This window comes from Lathamus discolor, chromosome 2 (genome assembly GCF_037157495.1).
Source record: "Lathamus discolor isolate bLatDis1 chromosome 2, bLatDis1.hap1, whole genome shotgun sequence".
Taxonomy (NCBI): domain Eukaryota; kingdom Metazoa; phylum Chordata; class Aves; order Psittaciformes; family Psittacidae; genus Lathamus; species Lathamus discolor.
Genome location: NC_088885.1, coordinates 10,128,362 through 10,149,969, shown reverse-complemented (window position 1 = coordinate 10,149,969; position 21,608 = coordinate 10,128,362). Strand labels below are relative to the sequence as shown.

Genomic DNA, 21,608 nt, shown 5'->3' with positions numbered 1-21,608 from the left:
TCTGGACTTCATTAAAAGTGAAAGATGTACCAGATAGGAATGCACTTGAGAACGACAGCTCGTGGCAAGTTACGATAGCTCCTTTCTTCCTTATACAAATCAGGAAACAAATGCCTTATTCATTTTCACATAACAAGCAGAGGTTCAATAATCATCTGCTCCAACAACAATAGGAGACAAAAGTATCTTGGATGTGTTTCAGATGAATTACAGTCGAAAGTTGCCATGAATTTAAACACAAGAAAATTGTTAAGATGTGATGTCTATGTAGACAGGTGACCCTCAGTCGTTTTCCTTTGCCCCTCTGCCCTGTTCAGCTATGGATCATCACCCAGGTATGATGGACAATGACAATTAACTGCTTAAGGAATAACTTGTGGAGTGACTCAAAAAGCCAGTCAGGCAGGGGTCAAGCCCTCTAGCACTTTCAAGCCACCAGTTTTTACAGCACATGGGAAATGGCATCCAGTTGTCCACATAACAAATTCCTTTCTTCATGCAACTGGATATAGGGCACTAGGAGGAAGAAAAATATTGCAGCCTTTAAAAGGGGGAAAGCCCCCATCCAGAGGCAGTTTTAGGGTAACTCCAGAATAAAACTGAAGTGAATGAAAACTTCATAATGCTCCAGCCAAGGACAGAAATGTGTCATACCAGCTCTGTCAGCAAGGCATCAACAGAAACACACAGCGCAGTGAACTGAAAACTATTTAGAAGTAGCCACAGTAGCTCTTCTTATGTGCCCCAAACACAGAGCCTATAGTATGTAACACTAAGGTCAGTATTTAAGACTCCGGAGCTGCTGAACCCTCAAAGTTCTCTTTCTCCTCTCTATAGCTGAGAGCACAAACTTGCTGCACCAACAGAAATGCTGCTCAGTCAGAAGTGTGTCAGACAGATGCCTGGATGATCTGTATAGCTACTCGCCACTTCTGCTGGTCATTAGGAACTGAAAGAGAAAGAACGGGATTTAATTTTAGAGACTTCTTTGACTGATGTCAGTATTTGAAATGTATGTAACTGCAAACGCTTTCCACCTAGGTGTCACGCACTTCAGTTTTGGATTCTTACCAGATGGTGTTGCATGCATATTCTTATTTCTTGTTGGCCAAATTAAAAAATATCTTAGGCTAGTTGTACCCTTCCTTTCACAGCATTGCTGGGAGAGAGAATACATGCTTGACAACTGAGAGGCACCCAGTAAATGATTGTCAAATAGGAAGTTGAAATAAAAGCCCAAGAGAGTTCTTGGCACTTCTTATTCTCTACTACAATGGTTTGATGGTTATGTGCATCTGGAACTGTACAATATGCACATTCAGATTGCACTTACAGGGGCTACTCTTGGCTTTCTGGAGCATGGCTGCCCCCTACTTGGTTGTTCCTCCACCTTTCTCCATCTTCTGAGGAGACTTCTGCAAGTTCCTCCACTTCTCCCTGTCATCTCATGATTCATCCATGCTTTGACACTTCAATTGGTCTCTTCTTCCTTCCAACGCCTGGAAAAGTGTTTGGTTCTTCCTCTAAGATCCAAGCTCAATACTTGGAAGGGGCTTCTAAAAACCCAAGAATGGTCCTTTAAAGGACATTACCAACAGCTCCACAGCAGAACCAAGAATCTTTCTTTCTACTTATCCTAGCACATGCTACAGCTGGGAGTAGGAATATTTACAAATGGTGAATAACATAAAGGTGTTACTCTGAAAATAGAATCAGAGATGTGACACTTGTAACAGTAAAAGTTGCCTATCACACACAATCAGTAAAGAGGGAACTTCCACCATCAGAAAGAAATGCAAAACTGTGCAAACTGGGCCAATTCCCCAGATAATCACAGCAGATGCACACAGGGCTCAGATCTCACCACAGGAGCTTTACCAATATAGCAAAACTGTTGTGATAGTTTATGAAAATGGGGAACCCAGAATTCACCAGAGTGAAAAAACCCCTCTTGAGACTGTTTCCATTTTAGCCAACCCACGTTTCCAACCTCTGGGGGAAGATTTGAGAGAGAAGGAAAAAAACACTTATTGTAGGAAGTCTTGATGCAAGAGCACAAATACTACCTGCAAAGGGAAAAAGTTTCAGCCTCCTGCTGAATGCAGGATGCAGCTCGGGGAGAAAGGAGCCATGATAACAATAAATTCTTTCACTGAACCACAAAGGAACCCTAGAAAGGCATCTTTCCTCAGTTATCTGAGTAAGGTTACCTGTAGCTGCTGTATTATTGTAGCATACTGGGCAGGCATAGTGCAAGCACATGCTGGACTGTGGACTACAGCCCATTAGTCCCCACCTTGGCTGAAATGCAGGCTTGCAAAATGCCAAACAAAGTTGTAGAATATTTGACTTGGAAGTAAATTTGGATTTGAGATGACTTTCCTAACAGGAAAATCTAGAGTAATGAGCTTGTACAGACTTTTAAAATTGCTAATGTTTCTTTGGTTTTCAACAGAATTTGATTAGTGGAAAGATGTCATTTGGTAAATTTGTGGTTGAAGTGAGTGAGATTCTTGAGATAGCAAAAAACTAGGCTTGCTGACTCAGATCTCTTTTAGGTTAATGGATATAGCCTGAACATATTGATAAGCCATGGCATATAAATAGATTAATGACGTCTGGCTGATGTGTGAAGCCATGCTAAGCCTGACCATGAGCTGTCTTGAAAGCTCTGTCATTCGCGTGGATGGTGCTCTGTGAAACCTGTAAGGACTGCTAGTGGGCCTGCTGATGTTTAAAATGTGGGAGCTGCAGCTTCATTAGCATCTTTTGGGGTTAATGTGGGGTGTTGTAGGGAAAGGTGGCAATGGGAGGCCTTAGATACAAAGGCCAAACTCTTTCAAGCCAAACAAGCCCCTTTATGCAGTAAAAACAACACTGTGTGGGAGAATACGGGCATTAGGCTAAAAGTAGACTAAACCAAAGCTTCTTGGTGCTGAGGATGACTGGCTGCAGGTGCTGGAGCATGAAGGGTGAGGAAGACATGACCTCAAGAGGGAGCGGAGGGAGTTTCTTGGACTCGGTGTTGCTAGAGTGATAATCAGTTGTGACTCTGAGCACACTACAGGAGGAAATGTCTTCTGCTTTGCACAGGAAAGCAATCTCTGTGTACAGCACCGTAATAAGACACGACTAGAACGAGAACTCTGTTTGGTGACACATAGAAACCTTATCCTTCAGGAACATCCCTGTGAGACCCTACATACAGAGTGGCTCACCACATTCAGGTGAAATGAGGCAACAGTGTTTTCCATGTGTACTTAGATCATAAAATCGTCTCTTTTTGATGAGTTTGTTTCCTTGCTGAAGAACTTAATGACGATTTTAAAAGTGCAATGCATACTGTGTGCAGCTGCCGGGACAGGCAGGAGCTTTTCCTGGGCTGCGCCCACAGAGGGTCTTGACATTGTTTCTCTGAAGAGTCTGTCACCCTTGCTGAAGCAGTACAACTGCAAGAAATGAATGGCATATGAAGGCTCACCAGGGTACCAGATATCTTTCTAATTACTTCACTGCATACAGGATCACTACAGAAAAAGAAGGATGAAAGCCCAAATGAAGTGCAGAATGCTACCAGGTCAAACACTGCTGCCATCTCTTCCTTCTTTCCTCTGGACCTGTCCTTTCATCTCAGCATTAAGTACCCACTTGCTTTAAAGAGCTTTTTACCCTGACCAACTCTCCTAATTCACAAAGCTGCTTGAACTTGTTTATTTTTGTTAACTGTTTGCAACAGAAGGCTTTAATGTTCCATTCCTTGTAACTGAGTAAGCTTTCTGGACTCCGTTTTGCTTCAAGCAATCGGGCAATGGTCATCTGCCCCGAAAATGCTAGCTTGGCTTCTTCAGCCAGAAACAAAATAGACTCCTTGAGTTTTGGGAGTAAGAGAGGGTGAAGGAGAACAGTTACCATACCTAAAACACGGTCTAGAAACAGGAGCATGTATCTTGTATCAGTAAACACAAAGAGAATTCTGCTCCATTTATCTGCAGACTGAGCAAGCTGCTTGATATTCTTCCTCCCCGACAGAAAATGACAGCGCACAAAGTGATCGCATTATTAATTCAGATGAATAGTAGCACACATCCCTGTGCTATATAATTATTTCACTAAAGTGAAGGATCAGTTTAAAATGTCATTAAAATCTAACCAGCAGAAAATAATATGATTCCACTGACATTTATTTAATTAAAATCTGGAAGTCAGGAATATTAAAATGTGAATCAGCTCTAGGAGGACTTTGAGGGCAGCATCACCCAATACCTTACCCCTCTACGTGTCGTGCTTCTCAAGGAGCCAGGGGTAGAAGAAGGGCCCAAGGAGTTCCTGGGGACCCAACTCATCACTGAGCTTTACTAAAGGTGACTTGCACACAGTCGTCCAAAACATCCTCAAATTAGTCAAGCAGGGTTTCCACATTACCAAAATAAGTATTTTCCATTCAGTCTCCAGAGCTGAAGAACCAAATTGATTCTCTGAACTGAGAGAAACAATGGCTCTGAGCCAGAGCCCGCTGAAACAAAGATCCCGTGCTGACTTCTATAGCTTGCTGGATCGCACCCAATGAGAGTAAATGGTATTTTCTTTTCTAAAGTGAGTTTTCTTTCCTGTAGCAGCTTCACACAGTATTTTCCACTGTGGCTACCTTCCTTCTGTTCTCCTACTTGCAATTTCAGACTCGTATTGTTTTGAATACTCTATAATTTTGCATTGTCAGGGTAGTTTTCTCCGTGGTTTCACAGAGTGAATTGACCTAGTTAAAATTAAAGGTTGCCAGCATAAATTAGATTAGGTTGGTCTAGTGATCTGAAAAAGCATTGTAACATGCTCTGTTTGTCTTTATTTCCTTCAGTAAGAATGGCTGGGTGAAAAGACAGCTATTAGAGCTACTTGGTTTAAACTAATATAATTACAGGTCTGATTATACCCTATTAGGATGCAACAAGACCAAGTGATCAGTTATTTCAACTAGATATATAATAATTTCACTGTTTTATTTTTAACTATGAGATTTCACATTCCATTTGAAATGCATATGAATCTAGCTAGTAATGAAGTAATACCATTTACTGACAGCAAGGATATTTCTACCTTAAGACCCTCAGTGCTGTGAACTCTCAAGCCTGACATAAAAAGAATCTTATCCTGAGCTTTAGAGATTGCAAGAAGCAGAGATCTTGCTCTCCATATTATAGCACAGGCCCAAGGTGTCTCATTCATGAGAGGTATGAATACAGCAGACAGGAAGGGTGATACTCTTTCTAGGCACAGTGTAATACTTTGAGGCTAAGCTGCTGCTTGAATACTGGCTGGTTCAATCTACTTATGCTTGCCCTTAAAACTGGGTGGTTATTTCTGGACAGTGAAAAGCAGACTAATGTCTCCTTAAGAAGGATATTTTCTCCTGACAGTCCTATTGTTCCTGTAAATAGCTCCCACCACCACTAAAAAAGGACAAGAGGATAATGTATATTCATCCGAAGTAGAGTCCAGAAGCAGTTTGCCTTGGAACTGCATCTCTTTGCAGGCAGAATCCCTGCAAAAGTCAAAGCGATGTCTATTATTAATAATACCTGGATAATAATTAGTAAATAATTGGTGTTTACATGGCCATTTGCTGCTGTGTATAGCTCTGCTGTGTGTATGGTAAGCTGAATTGTTGGCTCCACTGGCAAAAGTTGTATTGCTTTTTGGCTTGTTGATATTCAGCTGCTTGTCACTTCACTATCAAATGCATGGGTGTGTGAAGATTGTTACACTGAGCTGTAGGACTCCAACACTCCTGCTATATGTGGGAGCAATTCGTCATAATCCTGTATCACACCGTAACTCTTTCTCCTCAAGCCAATTTTTAACACAGCTGCAGTCCAAAGAGACACTCTTTTGGATCCATTTTTCAATGTGGAAACTGTTATTGTTTTAAGCCCATTTTCTGCTCTTTTGTGTGCTTTGCTGTTTGTTACTAAGAATTCAATTTGTCTAAAAATGCGCCTGGGAACGAATGGTGTTTCCTACAATGGTGATTGTAGAATGGTTTTGTTATTTTTTTGGCTATGGCTGCATTATAGCTGTCATCTTAAATGTACTGGGACACTTCAGATTTGCTGTTTTCTTCCTCCTTTGTGCATTCAGTTACTATTTTGAAAAGAAAGGAGAGAGAAAGGAATGGGATGACTTAGGATGGAAATACCTGGGGCAATGAACAGGGAAACATTTTCTTTCTTTTGGAGGAACTCATCTTGTGTTTGGACCATTTCTGAGTGGCTGCAGCAGTTTCTGCCTTATCTTAGGTTTCTAACTCCAATGTTGCACCACTTAATGCTCCTGGGATATCTCTATTTGAATGCCACATAATCCTTACTATTTGAGAAGCACTAATGAGATACATGCCCATCATAGTATACAGTGTTGTATAGCAGTGGTTGCTATAGAGTGCCATGTAAGATTATCAGCTTCTCTTGGCTTTTGGTAGGACTGCTTTTTTTCCATCCCTGTATCCCAGAAGTGTTACTTAGCCCCACCACATCCTGGGCCCTGTGCTCAATAAACAGCTTTATTTCTGCAGTTGGGCACACATTGCCTCTTCTTTGGTATCGGCAAGCTTAGAAAATCCAAACCTTCCTTCATAAAACATAAGGACATCACAGAGCACGCTCATGATGTGGTTTCTCAAGGGTGGGCTAGCTGGAAGAGAGAGCATTACAAGAAATGCGCATGGGAGAACAAATACTGATTTGAATGATTGGACTTGAAATTGACTGAGAGCAGGGCAAATGTTGCTAACGTAAGGCAAGATGTGCTAATAAAAAATCTAGCATAGTTGAAAATGAAGCTCCTTGAAAGTTATTTAACAATGCACAGCACACTGCAGTGGTTCAGAACAACCGGGAAAGAGAGTCTCAGACAATAAACACTGTAGTGGAGTTTAGGTAGGTGTGAGATGTTTGTCCACACTGAATAGCATTAGAGGCTCGTTAAGGCCAAGCAAATAATAAATCACTGACTTCAACGGACTTTACTATGTCCTTACATTTAGATTTACACTATGAACCAGACTGCCAGAATGCATCTTGAGTTAGTGAACTGATACTCTTCAGCTGAAGGAGTTAGCTTGATTTATGAGATCAGCTGTAATGCACACCTAGAGAAAACCAAGGTAGTTGCCTCACACAGGGCCTTACATGCTTCAGTGCCTGCATGCACAGTCCCTTTTGCACTATTGCCTGGGAGAAATTCTTGGCTCTGGTCCTCAAGTTTCCTGAAGAAGGTACAGCACATGGTTGGAGATACTTTTTTTGAGGGTGAAAAAACTCTACTATGCAGTATCTTCACTCAAGAGCTCTTACACCTATTGAATCTATAATCCATTGGGTTTCTTTCTCCACTCTTGACACAGAAATTGCCTCACTTTATATTCCTGCAAACCTAAAGTCTTCTTGTCCACAGCCTCTCAGGATCCATTTAGACAGCAAAAGCTACTCAAGTGCCAGCACTCGTATCAGTGCTGTGTTTTGTGCTTGAATGGTTTAGCATTATGAAACTCTGAGGTAAGTGCTCGGAAACCCTGCCCGAGGGACAAGCCTACACTCAACCCCCTGTGTTCCCTATTCACCTTCTTTGACTCATCATCTCTCCTGGAAATTTTCTCGTCTGACAGTTCATTACCTCACATGAGCATACAGTGAACAACCCTTGTCCACAGTTTAAACAATGAGTTGTTTAAACAACAGAGTTTAAACTATGTGGCTCTGCTACACCTCATGCTGTCTGTGCCAGCCAGCTTTGCAGGTCTGCCTGCCCTACACTTTTATCTAAGGTGTGTATCTCCACCATCAAGACTGCTTCACTGTAGGCCATGTGTTTAGTGCTTAGGGTCACCCACTGGGCACACTTCCAGGACATCACTCGGTGAGAAGGAAATGTTACTCATCTATCACCACTAACCTTCTTTCTCTGTTTTAGTCTCTGTTGAATTTTCAGGAAGGCAGGAGATATGCTTGATCCTCTCTTGTAGTTTTGTATGTAATCCTGATAGTGGTGGTGGTGGTGGTAGTAGTAGCAGTAGTAAAACCTGGGAGAAGAGCTGGATGGCGATGCCACTGCGGGCAAATACTCCCTAAGTGTTTCATGTGTGTGAATGTAGATGGAGACAGCACATCTCAAAGAATTTTGATTAAAGGTTAAAGAGTCTTCCTTTTCATGATGGACCGATGAGGCTTTCCAAGATTGCTACATCAGAGTGAGCGAACAGCATTGTTGCACAGTTGTTTTAACAGCCCTACATAATTTCCTTTATTGAAAACAGTTTTACAGATCAGATGCCCATTAGTATCGTTCTGATTTCTTGTCATTCTGACATCAGTTGTCTTTTACCCCTTGTGATTTCTAGCGTTCATTTTGTTTCAGTCCAGCAACAGCTTAATCCGCTCCCCATCTCATTACACCATGAACAAATTGAGATTGCTGTAGGGGTTGAGAGATTGTTCACTGCATGGACAGGGAGATGAGCTAAGACAAAGTGAAAATAAAGTGCTTCAGACTATTTCATTCCAGGGGGCTTGTCCTCACAGGCCACAGGGGATGGCTTTGCATTTCCATTATGCCACCATGTGCATGGAATTGCATTCCCCAGGCATTTACTCCTGAGCTCAAAGAGAGCTCACTGACAGTATCTGTATAAATCGCATGCTTCTGATGATGACAAGTTCTCAAGTCTCTGCCAACGCTCCTTTACTCTCCTCATCCCTTTTAACTTGGAGACAACAACCATGTTTTTAAAACAAGTGTCTACTCTGTAGAAGAAATTTGTGGTAAACAAAGGAGAGAGTAACCAAGCACTGACAGAGATGCACAGACATTCAGCCAGAGCATCCTTTTTTCCATTTGCAGTTTACTGTACTGCCTAATAAAGACTCTGGATCAAAAAGTGGTTTGGTACATTATATACCTATACATACAAATTACAGCTGGGTTACTCAACCTCAGCGGCTGTTGGTTCTGTGCTTGCTCATACGGGGAGGAGTTCTACCACCTCCTTGTCCCCTACCGTGCCTCTGTACCATGGGCTGTCACTTTCCTAAAGGAGGATGCAAACTGCATTTTATCAGCCCCACAGCACTACCACTCCATGGCTTGCAGGCCATCAGCAGTACACATATCACCACTAGGAAACTCTGTTTCAGGTGACTTCCATCTGTGCAACACACTGCTTATAGTCACTGTGCTCTGTACCATGCCTTTCTCTTCAGAGCCGTACATCACTCTGTCCCATCATCCTCTCACGGCTTCCAGACCCTCCTGACAAAATCTTGCTCTTTTTCTGACTTTGATTCTGTCTGGCCAACATTAGGCTGTTTTACCTGACTTCCTCTAGATATAATTCAGCCCTGTCCTCCCCTGGCAGATGTGAGCATCTGCCCAGAAGACCTTCTTCTGTCTCCTTACAAACCATCTGAAAGCAGCTTGAAAAGTTACCACTTTAATTTGACGGTGTTTCATACTTAGGGTGCTCAGGTCCGAAGTAGTGCAGACTACCTCCAGTTCTAACAGCATGTGTTTAGACTTCTAACTAGCCACTGAAATCAATAATAGGAACCCAAGTAGGAATCAAAGCTGAAATGTCTTGTTAGTGCTGAGCTTTTGTCCTAAACAACACTCTGAATGAACTTAGCCTTCCTTAATCCTTCCACCAAGCCAGTGTTTGTCCTTCCACCATGGACTGCAAACAAGAGTTCGCATTTACAAATGATCCATCTTGTAGGGAAAAAAATAATCCCTCTGAGCTCCTGACTTCTCTAACACGAAGCATTAGTATCTTTGCTGAGGGGATAAAACTTCATTCTTGATTGAGAAAACTGAACAAAAAAGCATTTGATCTGATTGACACAGCTATTCTGGTTGCATTGGGTAGTATGTTTAATCAATAAGCTTTGTCCTTTGGAATACTAATGCTTATCTTGTACTTGCTGCCTCTCAAAATACTGTTTGCTATAGAGTTATTTGTTTAATATGGCAGGCAAATATCTGACTCTACCAAGAAAGTCTGAAAGTCACAGAGTGTGAACAGTGGACTATTCTTTAGGATCCTAGGTAAGGTGGTGTATAGATAACCATTCCACCCTTCATTTCTTAGCATACCTGTTAAATATATTTTCTTGGAAATGGTGTCTGGAGTGGCCACAGATTACCAGTGTGGTACTATATAGTGACGAGGAATACTCTGGACTCTCTCTTGGAGGTCTCTGTGTACAATCCAGTAAGCAGTCATTCTGTTTCCATTCAGGGATTTCTTTTTAATATCAGCAGATATGAAAACTGATCTCTTGGTGTAGTTTGCATATATGAATGAAAATTTAAAAAATTAATGTCTGGGTGTATTGGAATAATAAAACACAAATCAGGTACACTTTATTTTTTTTTTTTTTTTACTGGTGCAGCTCAATAATATCTTTCCATATAAAAATGAAGTTGGAAAAGGTATGAATACTTGTATTACCACTGGAAGGAGGGTTACTATGTCTGGGTCATCTCTCTAAACCTCCACAGACTTTTACTGAAGATATAATTATTGAAGATGGAGGCACTGGGGGTAATATGCTACTGACTGTTACAAGTTAAGCAAGTCCTGAGTCAATATTTCCTTTAAAATTTCATTTAAAGTCAGTCATGATGAGTAGTTATTGGTGCAAGTAATGAAAAAAATTAAGTCTTTATTCTGGGAAGTTGGTTTATAATTTAACTATTATTCTGCCAAGAGACTACACCTTTGTGTAAACTGCTGGACAGTTAGGAAAAATGGTCATTTTTTTTTTTTTTCAGTAAACGTCCCATGTGTCTTAAAAGAGGCATAGGATCTTTAAGAAAACACAGCACACATAAAGAAAGTGCTTTGAACAAGCCATGGAAGCTGCAGAAATATGACATTATGTTTGTCTTGGCTGGTTATTGCTGTATTCATGAATATTTTTTCCTACCTGTTTTTAAATGAATAATGCTAATGGAGTTTCTCAGAAGATATCAGTGGTGATTTTGAAGGGCTGAGACATTTACTGAATTTAACGTAATTTAAAAGGGCTTTCCTTTACTTACTGACAAAGGCTATTGCCATTTACACAATCATAAAAAAAACAACTCAAGATATATTTGAGGTAGATCCTACACTTAAATGCGGAGTTTGGAAAACAAACAAGAATTTGACTAATTTTTAATAGGACCCATGAAGGAGATAGTGGCATATTTTAATAAATACAAAATTGTAGATTTACAGCTCATGCAGAGTTGCAAATGAGAATTTGCAACTGTATTTGTTTGCTCATAATAAAGTTGTTACCTGCTTCACACACACTGAGTGGAACTGAGTATTTCTCAATAGTATTAGAAACAACTGTTTCAATATAAACAAGAAAATGCTCCATAAAGAGCAGTTTATATGCACTATAGTCTTTAAAAATATTTACCAGTCTAGGTTCAAAATAAATAGAGTACCCCCTAGGAATTTTTATACCTGTTACTCAATTTGAAATAAATAGAAGAGTAGCAGTCTCAAAAATAGCGTATGCTTTTATGTTTCAGGAAAAAGAGACTGCTGAGTCAAAGAAATAAGTTAATATTGGCACCTCTGCTAAGAGAATGATGGCAATATTATCGAGGAACACCCAAGAATCCATAAGAAAGGGATATTGTGAATGTTGTAGCTGCAGTGCAAGCCTCAATCAGACAAAATAGAGCTTCATTAATGCTAAGTAATTCAACGAAAAACTCAACATGAGCTGGCAGCGTGTGCTCACAGCCCAGAAACCAACCATGGGCTGGGTTGCATCAAAAGAAGAGTGACCAGCAGGTCGAAGGAGGTGATCCTGCCCTTCTACTCTGCTCTCGTGAGCAGTGTGTGTGCAGTTCTGGTGTCCTCAACAGAAGAAGGACACGGAGCTGTTGGAGCAAGTTCAGAGGAGGCCATGAGGATGGTCAGGGGACTTGAGCACCTCCTCTATGAAGACAGGCTGAGCAAGCTGGGGCTGTTCAGCCTGGAGAAGAGAAGGCTGCGTGGAGACCTCAGAGCAGCCTTCCAGTATCTGAAGGGGGCCTACAAGGATGCTGGAGAGGGACTCTTCATTAGGGACTGTAGCAATAGGACAAGGGGTAATGGGTTCAACCTTAAACAGGGGAAGTTCAGGTTAGATATAAGGAAGAAGTTCTTTACTGTGAGGGTGGTGAGGCACTGGAGCAGGCTGCTCAAAGAAGTCACAAATGTCCTGGCAGTGTTCAAGACCACTTTGGACAGCCTTAGGTGACATGGTCTAGTGAGAGGAATCCCAGCTAATGGCAGGGGTTGGAACTAGACGATCTTAAGGTCCTTTCCAACCCTAAACATTCTATGATACTGCTCCTAGAACTACTTTTTATTTTCTTTTAAAATATATATGTTCGCTTCTATGTACAGGTTCTGGGCGCTCTGGTGTATTAAGCCCTTTGAATGCCGTATCTGAAGAAAGACTGGAATCAGGATGGGAAGGAAGGGGCTGTTTTTCTTACCTAGGGACCTTGCCTCCAACAAAAGCCTTATCTCATTTCAGTGTTGTGTCAAGCCAGCACAGTGCGTGCACCCTCCCTGCCTTGCTGCCAAGCTGCAGTGAAGTGGAGCGAAAGTGTTTATTACCTAGACAAGCTCGAAGGGGCTCTGCTGCCACTCGCACTTTTGCTGAGAAAATGCCACATGCTGGGCTAAGTTCATTTGTACTCGAACTCCATTAAAGCTAATGGGCTTTCCCTGGGGATGAAGATGGTTCCTTGAAGCTAGGCGGAAATGAAAGAAGACATCACTTAAGGGAGGCAAGATATGACTGAAATGAAATATGAAACCATTTATTCCTGGGTCAGGAGCTGGTTTTCCTTTTTCAGCTTATCTCTTGGCCTGGAAAGGATTTTATAGCATAGGATATCCATACCCTTATCTAGCCTGGATAATAAACCATGTGCTAGGAAGCTGTGTGGCTTCCTATTCTTCCAGCCCACTGCTCCCATCTCACTCTTGCTAATCTGTTATTGGATAAAAGCAGTGTTTATATATATATATATATATACACACATTTTTTTTTTTCCTTTCTTGCCCCAAATTAAGCCTTTTTTGTGAGGAAAAAAACCCCTAATGCTTTCTGAGTTCTCAACCTAAACTTGCTAGTGATACATGTGTTAACGATTAACTGAAATGTATCTGACAGCTGGCTCTTGATTAGGTGTATCGGATAGTGGGACATCAGCTGAAAGGGCAGGCACTGATGGCCTCCATGGATAGTTATGTCTTAGGCTGCAAGACCCCAGATTCCTCTCCTACCTTTTCTTTATGTATTAGTGCTCTCTCAGTCATCCAAGAATTTGTGCTATCAGGGTTTCTGCCCATCTCTGGGCTGTCAGACCACCTCTGTCAGGAAATACAGCAGAGGCACTGAGCACCTGTGCTCAGCACTGACATTCAGATTCACTTGGCGTCTTCCTACATGAGTCACGCTGTTTGGCTTCCCTGTGAGAAGTCATGGTGTCTTGGTTATGTCTGCAAAATGCCATCTCCTGGGTCACACAACACACAAATTAGGAATGGGAAGGTTGTTTAGTGATAAAGGCATGTGCCAGGAGAGGGCTCTGACAGAAAACTGTCCTTCTAGTATTTCTATGAATTGGAGCCTTTTTGAAGTGATGCCTGACTTTATTTGTATGTACCTAATGGGGGCCTGAAAGAAATTTGGAGAGGGACTACTTACAAGTGCATGTAGTGACAGGACAAGGGGAATGGCTTTAAACTGACAGAGGGGAGATTTAGGTTAAGATGTAAAGAAAAAATTCTTCCCTGTGAGGGTGCTGAGGCACTGGCACAGGTTGCCCAGAGAAGCTGTGGCTGCCCCATCCCTGGCAGTGTTCAAGGCCAGGTTGGACAGGGCTTGGAACAACCTGGTCTAGTGGAAGGTGTCCCTGCCTGTGGCAGGGTTGGAACTGGATGAGCTTTAAGGTCCCTTGCAACCCAAACCGTTCTATGGTTCTGTGATGAGCCTGCATCAGCCTGGTAGTCGGGAACAGGAACTGCACGGGTGGGCTTTGACCCCCAGCCTGCAGGGTGCACCTTTGATACTTCAGAGGAGAGGGTGTGCTCCCACCCTGGTCCTTCATTTCTTCGGTATGCATAGTAACAGCCCTAGGTCATCTTATAAAGGTCTGAGGACTAATCCTAGACCAGAGGGAAGGTGTTCACCAACTCCTGCAGTGAGCCCCATGACTAGGTGTCTGATATAGTTATGGCCCGGGTGTTTCCTTCACCCCTACCTTGTCCTAGTACTTTGAGCCTCCCTTTCCAAGCCCTTCCCAGTCTTACAACAGCAGGGCACCTGTGTTTGGTCTGGTTTTCTAAGTTTAGGAGAGACTGGAGTTTATTGAGGTCTCCTGCTTTTGCTTTACAGGAGAGCTAGCTATTTAGTCCTCAGGAGAATACCAAAATAGATAATGGAGGAAACTCTTACCTTCTCCGGTTTCCCTCTGAATGCAGACCTTTCCAAGCAGCATTTCTGAAGGAGGTGTACCCTTCCGCTGTCCTTTTGTGGGCCATCTATTAAAAAACGATTGGCACACCCTTGCAAAACACAGCTCCTTCATTCAGCACTTCCCTGTTGTTACAGTCTTACAGTCCTCAAGGGAGAAACTTGCTGTCTCCTGATGCCATGCTGTCCAGTGAAATGTCAGCAGGTGGTTGTTATTCCTATACAGTGAACTTTGGGGGAGTTTAGGAGTGGCTTCTAGCTGGCAGTTTTATCATCCATTAATCATACTTCTTCTCAGGCCTAGGTCATACGTGTAAGAGGTGATGAAACTTTAACACATTCTTGCACACTATGTGACATCATGCACTCACAGGTAGCCCATACAAGTCCTTCCTGGTTTTGACACCTCTTTTTGTCTCTATTTGATGTCAACCAGTCTGAAGCTGAGAGGTGTATTTTTCAGACAAGCACATCTCTGAATTTGCTAGAAGATGTCTAAGGAGATGTCACGGCCATGACTTTGTCCAACAGCGAAGACAGAATGATGCAACTACACACACAAGTCTATTTATAGTTTAAGTTGAAAAGTCATGTTTTCTTACATAGGAAAAGACATGCTGTTCACTGGGTGTCATCATCTAATATGGATCAGCTCATGTCTCTATATAGAATCAGACTGGTTTGGGTTGAAGGGACCTTAAAGCTCATCCAGTTCCAACCCTGTCACAGGCAGGGACACCTTCCACCAGACCAGGTTGCTCCAAGCCCCGTCCAACCTGGCCTTGAACACTGCCAGGGATGGGGCAGCCACAGCTTCTCTGGGCACCCTGTGCCAGCGCCTCAGCACCCTCACAGGGAAGAATTTACTCCTGATGTGTAATCTGAATCTGTCCTCTGTCAGTTTAAAGCCATTCGCCCTTATCCTGTCATGACATGCCCTTGTAAACAGTCCATCTCCAGATCTCTTGACAAGCTCCTCTATGTATCGGCAGCTGCTATAAGCCTTCTTTTCTCCAGGCTGAACAACCCCAACTCTGTCTTCACAAGAAGAAAACCTGTTCCGGCACCCCGACCATGTCCATGGCCTCCTCTAGACCTACCCCAACAGGTCTTGTGCTGGGGACCCTGCGCTGGATACCGCACTCAGGTGGCTCTCACGAGCGGCGCAGAGGGGGCCGATCACCTTCCTCCACCTCCAACCGGCCCCGCTGCGCGCCGCAAGGCCCACACGGGCCTGCTCCTCCGCCTCGAGGCTGGCACCGCGGGCACCCCGACCGGCTGCTGCCCTCTCCCGGAGACCCCGCACGACCCCTCCCGGCACAGCCCGCCGGTCTGCGAGGCCACGACCCGGCTCGCCCTCTGGCTATAAAGGAGCCCGTTACTCGCCCCTCAAGGCCGGGCAAGGGTCCGTTGGACCGTTCGACCCTCCCGTTCTGAGGCGCCAGGCGCTGCCGGGGCGGGCCGCCTCCTCTCCCCGCCCTCGGCCTCTTTGTGCCGCCCGCCCCAGCACCACGCTGCCCTCCGCCTCGCCTCGCCGCGGCGCTGCCCGCCCGGCTCCGGCTGAGGGGATCGGCGGGTCAGCCCGCCTCCGTCCCCGCCCCGCCTCGTCTTTCTGCCCCCTGCGCGGGCTGCTCGCCGCCCCTTCCTCCGGGCTGTGTGTCAGCCCGTCCTTCTCGCTGCCCGCCCGGGATGGCGTCGCTGACAGCGCCTTGAGCCGGCCGGGGCGAGCCCGCCGCCGGAGGAGCGGCAGGAGGAGGAGAGATGAACCGCTTCCAGCCCGGGGTCGCGCTGCTGCTCTCGCTGCTGTGGGAGGTGAGGTGGGCCGGGGGGCGAGGGGGTCTGCCGGCCGAGGGGCAGCTGGGAGCCGGCAGCCCGTGCCTAGCCCTGGGGTGCGGGGGGTGGTGCTGTAGTGTTTGTTTTGAGGTGAATACGAGGTGAACGTCCATGCCGGAACGGGCTTGGCTCCGGGATCGGCGGGGCCAGGCTGGGCAGAACCCGGCTCCGGTGCCGGGGGAGGCTTCCCTACCGGGTGCGGTGGTTACGGCTCTTGGCAGCGACCTGGCTTTGCTTTCTGTTTAATGTTCTATTGCCGGAGCAGAAGATGATCTGTGCTGTGCCCGAACAGAGTAAAGCGGGACCTGTAGGCAGAGGCACGGGATGGCTCTTAACAGCCTAACGTTCCGAACAGGCAGGCTGGCCCCCCAAGGGACCCGGAGCACGCTCCTTTCATCAGGGGTTAAATGCAGGGTGCGTCTTGTATTTGAAGTACCCTTTGGTGGTCAGAATGTGCGTTGCGAGGTAGAGGTGCGGCGGCATCAGCTCGGGAGGAGCCGTGGCAGCGTGATTGAACTTCTCGGAAAGCCTCCGAAAGCTTTGGTAGTGACAACAAACAAGCAGAAACAAACACAAAAACAGCAAAAAAAGGGGGGGGGAAAATAGCAGCTTACATTAATTGGAGGGGGATTTGCGCCCCGCGGTTCTGTCACGGGGCTGGGGAAGCAGCTCCTTTTCTAGCCGACAGATGCGTTCTGGTGAAGAGCTGTCTCTCGGTCTTCGGTTTGCCCTTGGGGCTGGGGGTATCGGTGGCCACCCTGGGACAGGTCCATCATGGGCACGCTGCCAGGGTTGCCATCGAGTCTTTGCCAGGACACGTGCAGTGGCAACGTGCTGGGGTGACTTCGGAAGCACCCCTGGGCTTGTCGTTTTAGGTACAGCTGTAGCTTACATGTATATAGCCCGTAGGCAGTCTAGCTGAAGGTGTCGGAAGGGTGGAGAGCTGTGTTGTCTCTGTGATGGAGCAGTTTAGACAGAAAATGAATGAATTTCTTAAAAGAACAGCATACCTCCAAACACATACGTGGAAACAGGAGCGCTGGCTGTGTAATTATTGGTTTTGGTAATGGGTATAATTCATGAAAATTGTATTTACTACATGTTTATGCCACCTACATAAATGAACGATTTCTGGTATGTTGCCCACTAAGTCATCCAGCATCATCCCATTAAAACACTCAGATCAAAATCACCATTTAATGTAAATAAATGCAACTCTTTTCAAGTTAATCGGGCTGTGTCTCATTACCCTGGCTGTAAACCTGGCTCAGAGCCTGGCCAGTGATTGCTCCTTGACTCTGCTCTTCAGAAAGCACAAATGGCAAAACGTTGATTAAATGAAACAGGCACCGGCATTTCCCAGAGGGGATTTGTTCATCCTAGAGTGTGAAAGGTTTCACCCCTCCAGGATCTGTTTGATTAGATGTCTCTGCTCTCTTCACGTGTATTCTGCTGAAAAAGATCCGGCCTGCCTGAAAAAAGAGTGATTTGCATAAATCCTCTTTGGATATAGCCAATGTTGCTGTTATTTAAGTTTTTGTACTGGTTTTAATTGTGAGGGTGGGTTTTTTATTCTATTTAATCTAGGATGTGTGTTTTGACATCTGGTTTTATGGATTTTCTTTTTTTGTTTCATATTTTGAAAGTGCTTAGGATACCTTTTTTAATGAGATGCTATGTAAATAAGTGTTACAAATTGCTTTAAGTTGTACTCTAAAGGAATCAGGATGCTGGGGGGTTAAATAACTGAATTGGAGACATCTGGTTGTTTAGGGTTTTGGTATTTGAAACTTTTGCTGTCTTCTGCACTAACTTCCATACTGGCTGTTATCTGAAATAGCGTTGTTACAGTTATTTTAAATCTATTTGCATCTTCAACATGATCTTAGTTAATATTTAACAGAGCACGAGCTGAGGAATATATTTTTCATTCAGCGTATGTTTTTCATTCAGTGTTCTGCAAGAGGCTTTGGCTGTTATCCAGATAATGAGGGGCATGGGAGGGAAAGCCGTTTAATCCCTCAGAGCAATTTGCAGTAGTTTACTGATGCTTAATATTCGCCTTGGTTAAATTCCCCAAAATACTTGTTGCAGGATGTTCGTGTGTTTTCTGGCATCACTGTCAAACGAGGGTTTACATGTAAGAAGTTGCTGTCTCTCAGTGCTGGGTGCTCGTCCTTTCTGCAGAAGAGCTTGAGATACACTAATTACAGAAATGCCCTGAGCATTGTGGTGGTAGGAAAGGGATATTAATTCTGAGTTTTCTTGTTTGATGAGCGTTTTCCACCATAACCACAAAGACTTCCTGTGCTGGAAGAAAAATCTTCAACCCCAGAACCCAGGAAGTTCTGCTCTGAGAAGAAATTGTTGCTAAAAGCCAAAGATGCCATGAGTTTTGCTCACAACTTAGTCACAGTTGAGCAGTTTAACATGAGCTAAAATGAGGAACTTTTACGGTGGATAACTTGACAGGTAATTTTTAGTTCTTGAAGGGAGAAATGAATGCTGTTGGATCTTCATCCATCTGTCTGTTCCAAATTAATTTGGCTTCTTGGAGGTAGCAGGGTATTATTAACTGCAGTTGCCTGAAATGCCCTTTTTCACCAGGAGGGTGTCTGATAGACCTGTACTACTGGGGCATGTGATATCAGCATTCGGATAGCCAGGGGTCTCACTCGCTAGCATGGCTCGTGGTTTCACCCACAGGACTCAGTTTTGTCTCAGTTTTTTGTGATTAGATGACTCTTGATTTTATGGAAGGCTTTGAGAAGGTCCTTAAAGTGATGTTTGTTTGGGGTCTGTATATCAAGATTTTTCTGCTTTTATTTCATCAGACATCTCAAGAGCTTTGGCCGTCCCAGCTTAAAGGTGATTTTAATGCAATGTCTTTGGGATGGGAGCAAAAGTAAAACTAAACAAGCAGCCTGCCCCCTTAATGATGAACTGAGTTTATTTTCAGCCTGAATGAGGGCACTGGGGTATCTGTGGCTTATTTTTCAGACTGAGTGCTTGCTTTCTTCCCGGCAAGCTGTGGAAGTGCTGGGTGGAGGTGATCTGGGTTACAGAGGCTCAGTGGAGGATGGGAAGGCTCTACAAAGTTGCTTAAGCTTGGTAGAGGACCCTGCTTGTGCTGCAGTGGTAATAAAGAAGGTGTTTATTGTTATGGATGAGTAACTTGCTGGGTGGCCTTAACTTGCAAAACTGTCAGATAGTTTTAGGTGCCTAAGCTTCTGTTTGGCCCATATAGTGTGTCTAGAAGAACCTAGGAGCTAATGCAACTGCCTGAATATTTAAGTCAAGCTTTTTAGTGCTCTGCATTAAGGTAAGCTGAGGCCTGTGGTAATTGCTGTAGGTGGTGTGAGATGTGGGTGAGAATCTCACCATGAAGGTTTCCACATAGCTACACAAAATTCAGATCATCACTTTTGGAAATACTAGCACTGATATTTCTAAACATTCAGTTTCTTGTAGCTGAGAATTATAATGTAGATGCTGACAGAAATATTGGCAATTAAATGGTTGGGAAAAAATGAGCAGTGTAGTCCTCCTCTTACATCTTTCCTCTGAAAAAATAACTACAAAGGAGCCAAGTGCCTATTTTTTCTTAAAAGAACAGAAGAATGGACATGTCATATGAACAGCAAAGTGTGTTATCCTGAAATAAAATTCAAGCGCTCTCGACAGTCTGTCATACAAGATTTGCTTAAATAAAAGCCAAGTTGGCTAGAGCTTCTCAGTTGTGTGGATGTTTTTAGTATTATTTTTGTGAGTGCACTTCTAAAGTAGAGATTTTAGCAAATAAGAGAAACCTTAAATCTCTGTCCTTCCTGAAGGAATGTGTAGGAATGTATTTACCCATGAAAGTAAGAATGTTCATGCACACCGGGGTTATTGTCTCTGTGAAGTCCCTTTCTGTAGAAGCTCATGGATACCGTCGCATTGCTGTTTTAACTCTTGTGGGTGTTGTGCCAGTGGGTGGTGGGAGGAATAATCCTGTCCAAACTGATGGGTAAAAGTCTATCCCAGAAATTCTGCAAGGGAGGTGTTAGTGTAGATGTGTTAACTAACACTCTCCTACTTGTTGGTTTTAGTTATGTAGAGGCTTAGCAGCTTAGACAATTTGAGGTGTTTTGTTGCTGTTGTCTTACCCTCTTGCAGCCAGTTGGAAAGCAGCTATTGCACTGCTGAGTGAAGGCAGGAAAGAGCCTTCTTAGGATTTATAGTTTGGGGATCCAACTGGTGCTGGCAGTTCTTCCCTCTCTCTTGACAGCAGTGAGATGGGCTGTGATTTCCAGGCAGGAGGACTGAGCTTGCACACTTTTCTCACTTTCCTCCTTTTGAGGAGGAAATGGATTCATGTTCACTGCAGGGAGGGAACGGTGGCCAAGTGCCATTTGCATCCTGTAAGGAGAGGTGCAAATAGCTCTGTATTGGAGATTTTGGGGCTTGGTGGTGTTTTTTTTGTTTTTTTGTTTTTTTTTTTTTTTAATGAGAAAAAGCATTTATAAAACTGTTTATATGGTTTTTACACATTCAGAAATGTTTAGCACCCTCTGTTACCCGTTCTCTGTAAAAGGGAAGTGATCTGACTCTCTTTAATTTTGGTGCTTCGCACTCAGCTAATGCAGGTGTGTGGAAACGTGTTAAACTTGACCATAGCAAGCCTTTAGACTTCAGCTGTTCTTTGAAAATGGATTTAGTTAAGTCACTGAAAAAAGGCTTAGTGGAAACTCCCTGTTGTTTAATGCAAATTTGTTTTGGTTTACTCCACTAGGAAGAGGCTTAGGAAAGCAGGAATGAGTGTGCCTACATATAGGGGTTTACTCTGCTCATCTATGTAGGCTGAGCTTACAGGCAGGAATAGATTAACGCTTATGCTACAAAATTTAGAATGAAGGTGGCTACCAATGTACTTCAGATTTGTTGTGATATAAAAACCATACATTAAATAAAAACCCAACAAAACAAAAAGCTAGGAACTTTTGAATTTTGACCCTCATTTTTGAAGGCACTGCATTGCTGTATATCCCCAGCAATGCAGCTGTTTCCGCGGGTTTTGTAGTTGTGCTGGAAGCTTTGTTGAAATCCTGTTAGGGTTTATTATGGCAAGTACAAACTCTGTTCTGACTAGCAAGAAATAAAGCCTTTCTAAAATGACAGGCACGGTAGTGCCTTTTGGGCAAGGAATTTTAGGTCTGTCTGAAAGCTGGGAACACAGCCTGGGAACTTGAGCGTTAAATAGCACTTGCAAGA

The 21,608-nt window shown here is 43.8% G+C and overlaps 1 protein-coding gene across 1 annotated transcript in view; it reads left to right on the top strand.

Annotated features, from left to right (window-relative positions):
• Window positions 1-15,923: 15,923 nt before the first annotated feature.
• VOPP1 (VOPP1 WW domain binding protein) overlaps window positions 15,924-21,608 on the top strand; it is a 64,785-nt gene continuing 59,100 nt past the window's right edge. The window contains exon 1 of the mRNA XM_065665672.1: window positions 15,924-16,334. Coding sequence (XP_065521744.1) covers window positions 16,284-16,334 — 51 coding nt within the window. The 5' untranslated portion in view covers window positions 15,924-16,283. The remainder of the gene's footprint in view (window positions 16,335-21,608) is intronic.